A 6,000-nucleotide genomic window follows, 5' to 3' on the forward strand; every position below is an offset into this window, starting at 1 on the left:
AGCACTAAATAAACTTCAGTTAGTGCTAAATACGGCTGCTAGAATCCTGACTAGAACCAAAAAATTTGATCATATTACTCCAGTGCTAGCCTCTCTACACTGGCTTTCTGTCAAAGCAAGGGCTGATTTCAAGGTTTTACTGCTAACCTACAAAGCATTACATGGGCTTGCTCCTACCTATCTCTCTGATTTGGTCCTGCCGTACATACCTACACGTACGCTACGGTCACAAGACGCAGGCCTCCTAATTGTCCCTAGAATTTCTAAGCAAACAGCTGGAGGCAGGGCTTTCTCCTATAGAGCTCCATTTTTATGGAACGGTCTGCCTACCCATGTCAGAGACGCAAACTCGGCCTCAACCTTTAAATCTTTACTGAAGACTCATCTCTTCAGTGGGTCATATGATTGAGTGTAGTCTGGGCCAGGAGTGGGAAGGTGAACGGAAAGGCTCTGGAGCAAAGGACCGCCCTTGCTGTCTCTGCCTGGCCGGTTCCCCTCTTTCCACTGTGATTCTCTGCCTCTAACCCTATTACAGGGGCTGAGTCACTGGCTTACTGGGGCTCTCTTATGCCGTCCCTGGAGGGGGTGCGTCACCTGAGTGGGTTGATTCACTGATGTGGTCATCCTGTCTGGGTTGCAACTGACCTGAGCCCTAGGACCATGCCTCAGGACTACCTGGCATGATGACTCCTTGCTGTCCCCAGTCCACCTGGCTGTGCTGCTGCTCCAGTTTCAACTGTTCTGCATGTGATTATTATTATTTGACCATGCTGGTCATTTATGACATTTGAACATCTTGGCCATGTTCTGTTATAATCTCCACCTGGCACAGCCAGAAGAGGACTGGCCACCCCTCATAGCCTGGTTCCTCTCTAGGTTTCTTCCTAGGTTTTGGCGTTTCTAGGGAGTTTTTCCTAGCCACCGTGCTTCTACACCTGCATTGCTTGCTGTTTGCGGTTTTAGGCTGGGTTTCTGTACAGCACTTTGAGATATCAGCTGATGTACGAAGGGCTATATAAATACATTTGATTTGATTTGATTTGATTTGCTCCGGTGCTACTTACCGGGGCTGTTTAACAGTCTGGCTAAAGATATGTGTGCCTCCATCATTGACAAGTCGCTTACTTGTGGTGTCGTGTTAACAGTAGTGTTTGATTTAGAAGAGCTTACTACTGGGCTGAACTCCCAAATTAAACAAATTAAACAAGCTCTTCTGTCAGTTATGCCTATGAATAACCCCTTGATTTCGAAACGTGCGCTTCTCTCTAGAATCTACTCGTTTGACTATGGGTACTTGGAGCACAAAAACTGTCCAACTAAAGTCAACCTAGAGAACAGTGGAAATAGCATAGCACTTAATTCTATTCGAACTCTGTGTCGTGTGAGAAACGTTCACTTGATTTGGGGAGGTTCCACCGGGAAATAAGAACTGGAATTTACTGCTCATCTTACTTCAAATAATCAACAGTTTTTTCCCCTTTTCTTAGCCAGGGCATGACTGTGTATCTGAAACATTAGATAATGCCTTAACATCACTTACCCAGCATGCATACATTACCCAGCATGCATAAGATAAATCGGTCCTTTATTGCATAATGTGGAGCATGAGGTTTGAGGAAAGTACAAACTCTTTAAAAACACCCTCAAAAAGTCCCTTGCCAAAAAACACAAATTTGCTATAGGCCATCACAGGGAGATATCACCATTGCGACATACAGAGTATGTGTAACGATGTTCGTCTGAGGGAGGTGTGGACCAAAGCGCAGCGTGGTAAGTGTTCATGTTATTTTTATTTAAACTGAACACAAAACAAAATAACAAAGAGAATGAACGAAAACTAAACAGTCCTGTCAGGTGCAGAAACACAAAACAGAAAATAACTACCCACAAAACCCATGTGGACAAGAGCTACCTAAGTATGGTTGTCAATCAGAGACGACGACAGACAGCTGTCCCTGATTGAGAACCATACCCGGCCAAAAACAAAGAAGTACAAAAACCTAGACAAAAGAACAGAACGCCCACCCTAGTCACACCCTGGCCAAACCAAAAAAGAGAATAAAAAGCCTCTATCGCCAGGGTGTGACAGTATGGACCGATGAAAGCGTTTTCCGTGAGTGATTTTACTGGTGGTGAGGAGTTGGCAGCGTCACTTCAGGTCACTATGCAGAAAGCCATTTACTTTACCAGCCGGGTTAAGATGGATGGCACAGAGTACAGAGAGGGACTGTTAGTTTGCAGTAAGATGGAGCATGAAATCCCAGACTTTTGTGGTTGACTATATTGTATACCTATTGCTGGACAAGTTGCATACTGATAATTTCAGTGAACATTACCATGCATTCGCTGTGTTTGATAGTGTTGTTGTCAATGTTGATTATCTGAAATTGTATAATCATTTTATCCTTCAAAGTGCTTATGGTGCTGATGAGAGCCTTTATGTTGTTCCTTTGTATGACATTATTGGTAACTTTGTCAAGAAAATTGCATACCTAGTCTTTTGAGGGCTTCCACTTGTTTTAAATAGCAACTCTGCAAATAATTTTAAAGTGCCTGTGATGCACTGTTTTGACTGTGATGCGCCTGTGATACACTGATTTCATTTTAATGTGTCTGTGATGCACTGATTTAATTTGAATGTGCCTGTGATGCACCTCTTTCATTCTAATGTGCCTGTGATGCACTGTTTGTGGCATAAATAAATGAAACAAAGCAGAGTCACTACTCTTGTAACGAATCCTTTATTTCTTCTTTTAACTTGCCTTCTACTTGCAGGCTTGATTTATGAGTGGGAGAAAATCAGACAAAAAATGGTTATTTCCTAGTGTGCATATTTAGCACTTCCTGGTGTCAATTCAGCTACAGGATGCATTCTCTAGAGTTGATCCCCAACACTGAAAGGTGTTGCTGCTTAATACTGGGGGTGTTGAAAAAACACTCCCATGGGTAATTTGAACAACATCTGAGGTGTTATATTTTAACACTCCCAACTGTATCAATATGAACACTAAACCTGTTAAATTAACACTGAGTGGCCCTATATAAACACTGGATGAGTGTTGAAAAAACGCTCCCGTGCGTCATTTGAACAACACCTGAAATGTTATATCTTAACATTTAGAGTTTCAATATTAGCATTACAAAAAGGGTTAAATTAACACTGATGAGAAAGTAAGTACCTACATAAACACTAGACGAGTGTTCAAAGTAACATGCCTGGTGTTAAATTAATACTTTCAAATTTGCTGTGTACTGAAGGAAGATACTTTCTGGTAATAGTTCATTGTAATTGTGGATACATGCTTAAAATAACACATTTCAGATGAAATCATTTAGTTTTTTGTTGTAAGGTAATGTCTCACCACCATTATGCTTGAATTTTCCAGCTTGTGATTGCAGCGTAGTGTTTACGTGGGTTTTACGTTAGTGTTCCTTGAATAATATTGTTTTGAAGTAAATCAACGTTCAAATTCCATATTTTTCCAATAGGAACTATAATGTAGACAGAGAATTAACTATGTTAACTCAAACAATTGCTCATCACAGCTTCTTTCTCCTTCAAACCTTTCTTTACCCCCCCTTTTTCACTTTTCTTGCACTTCTCCTCCCTAATAACCTTTGTCTCTGTATCTTTCTCCCTTTCTCTCTCCTCCACTCTCTCTCACTCTCTCTCTCCAGGACAAAGAGGTGAATCTAGAGCAGGTCCACAAGCGTTTGAACAGCCTCCTGGACGAGGACATGGTGCACAAGCAGCTGCCGGGCCAATCTATCGAGATCTCTGCCCTGGACATCAGCAGCATGCAGCCCAGCCAGTCCCTGGAAGGCCTGCCTTCACGGGACCACTACCTGGGCCATCACAGGGAGTCGGTCTCTGTGACCACTTTCCTCCAGGAGGGTCAAGGAGCAGGAAGGACACTTGGCAGGGGCACTGGCAGAACCCTCCCCCTACCCCTCAGCAGCGCCACCATGCCTGCTATCCGCTGCAAACACAGGGCACCCAACGGGGGGCTCTGCCAACAGAGCCCTGTCAAGACACCAATGCCAAAGTCATACCAATCAGGGCCTGGAAGAACCATTCCAGAAGCCATTGATGTAAGCCATGGGACTTCAATCTGACTACTCAGCCTCAGCGCAATCACAGACACTCAAGCTCCGTTTATACTAGGTTCTAACATGCATCTTTTTTCCTCCACATTCTGATTGTGCCCACATTTTTTGACAGGTGTAGATAATGGAAAGATGCTTTGTGATCTGATTGTGAGCAGATGATGATCTTACAAGTGTAGACGGATCTGGACAGTGAAACCATTTACGTCATCATTACACAACCCTCTGAAATCATTGACTTTTGGCATCAATACTGTATGTGTATTAAAATATATATATTATTTGGAAATATTATTTTGTTAAATATTTTGCATACAGGGAGGGACCAGGAAATCTGGTCAACAATGCGTGGACCCATGTCTGAAAATGTGGGCCCAATCAGAATGTGGATAAGATCAGGATTCATGTTGACTGTGGTGAGGATCAAACGTCACAGGTGAGAGAAAATATAAATGTCTGGAATTTTATTTTATTTTTCGCTGAAGAAATATGGAGGAAAACAGAATTAGGAAAATGACTTTCATGTACATATTTGTAAGTAAGGACAAAAAGAGGTGAGTGGAAAAAAAAAACTGTATTTTGAATATTCTCAATTTTTTAAGTTGGGTTTAAAAAACAGATACAAAATGATACAAAAAATTACTGTTTGAATGGCTTTGTAAAATTTGTTCTAAATTAAGGTGATAATTCCTTCTGGTTGTTTTCTAAGTGCCAAGTTCAAAGATGTTTTCTTTCAAATTAACATTATATGAATGTACGAAATTTATGAAAAGACACTTCAAAGACAGTGGAAAGAGTTGATTTGTTTCATATGAAAACAATAAAGAATTATAAAAACATGTTTTTGTACCACGTCGCTTTTGTAATCCATAATTTATGTTCATGTATGAGTGAGTAGCCGTGTCTGAATACCCATACCTGCATTCTAAATAGTAGGCATTTTAGGTATACGAAAATTGAATGTTTGTCTGCTCTCTCATTGGCTAAAATGTTCCAACCTGATGTCGCCACTTCTCGCCAGCCTGACATCTTTGAGGACATGTATTTCCATTGTTAGAGACAGGCACTCAAATATCTTGTCAATATAATAGACAATATTTTGTTATACTCATTTCAGCTTTTCATCTAGTCAAATTTGCTGCACACTTTGAGGAAGAGAAGTGTCTTTCCAGACTCACGTGTGTTTGACAACAGCTGATAATCAGCTGGTAATGAGATAAGGGGACACGCTGATGTGTGTGCTGTGAACAACAATAGTGGAATTGTCAGTTCACCTTCTAAAAGCATGCATTGGGGACTGCAGTCGGGTCAAGGCCCTGGTGAGGATGAAAAGCACGCAGATGAGCTTCCCTGAAACATTTTCTAACGGTTTGTGCAGACATTCTTCAGTTGTGCGAACCCACAGTTTCATCAGTTGTCCGGGTGACTGGTCTCAGACGGTCTGGCTGGTCTCAGACGGTCACGCAGGTGAAGCAACCGGATGTTTAGGTCCTGGACTGGCGTGGTTACACATGGTCTGTGGTTGTGAGGCCGGTTGGACGTACTACCATATTCTCTAAAACAACGTTGGAGGCAGCTTAAGGTAGAGAAATTAACATTAATTTCTCTGCCATCAGCTCTGGTGGACATACCTACAGTCAGCAAGCCAATTGCACACTCCCTCAACTTGAGACATCTGTGGCATTGTGTTGTGAGACAAAACTGCACATTTTAGTGGCCTTTTATTGTCCACAGCACAAGGTGCACCTGTGTAATGATGTTTAATCAGCATATTGATGTGCCATACCTGTCAGGTGGATATCTTGGTGCTGGGCCTACCCTGGTTGGCCTGTCATGAGCCCGCTATTTCGTGGCAACAGAGGGCTCTAACAGGGTGGTCACGAAAGTGCTCAG

The 6,000-nt window shown here is 42.1% G+C and overlaps 1 protein-coding gene across 1 annotated transcript in view; it reads left to right on the top strand.

The window, feature by feature from the left end:
- The window catches only part of LOC139381503 (glutamate receptor ionotropic, delta-1-like), a 451,280-nt gene extending 446,334 nt beyond the window's left edge, over window positions 1-4,946 (top strand). The window contains exon 17 of the mRNA XM_071125103.1: window positions 3,679-4,946. Coding sequence (XP_070981204.1) covers window positions 3,679-4,116 — 438 coding nt within the window. The 3' untranslated portion in view covers window positions 4,117-4,946. The remainder of the gene's footprint in view (window positions 1-3,678) is intronic.
- The last annotated feature ends 1,054 nt before the right edge of the window (window positions 4,947-6,000 follow it).

This window comes from Oncorhynchus clarkii, chromosome 23 (genome assembly GCF_045791955.1).
Source record: "Oncorhynchus clarkii lewisi isolate Uvic-CL-2024 chromosome 23, UVic_Ocla_1.0, whole genome shotgun sequence".
Taxonomy (NCBI): Eukaryota; Metazoa; Chordata; class Actinopteri; order Salmoniformes; family Salmonidae; genus Oncorhynchus; species Oncorhynchus clarkii.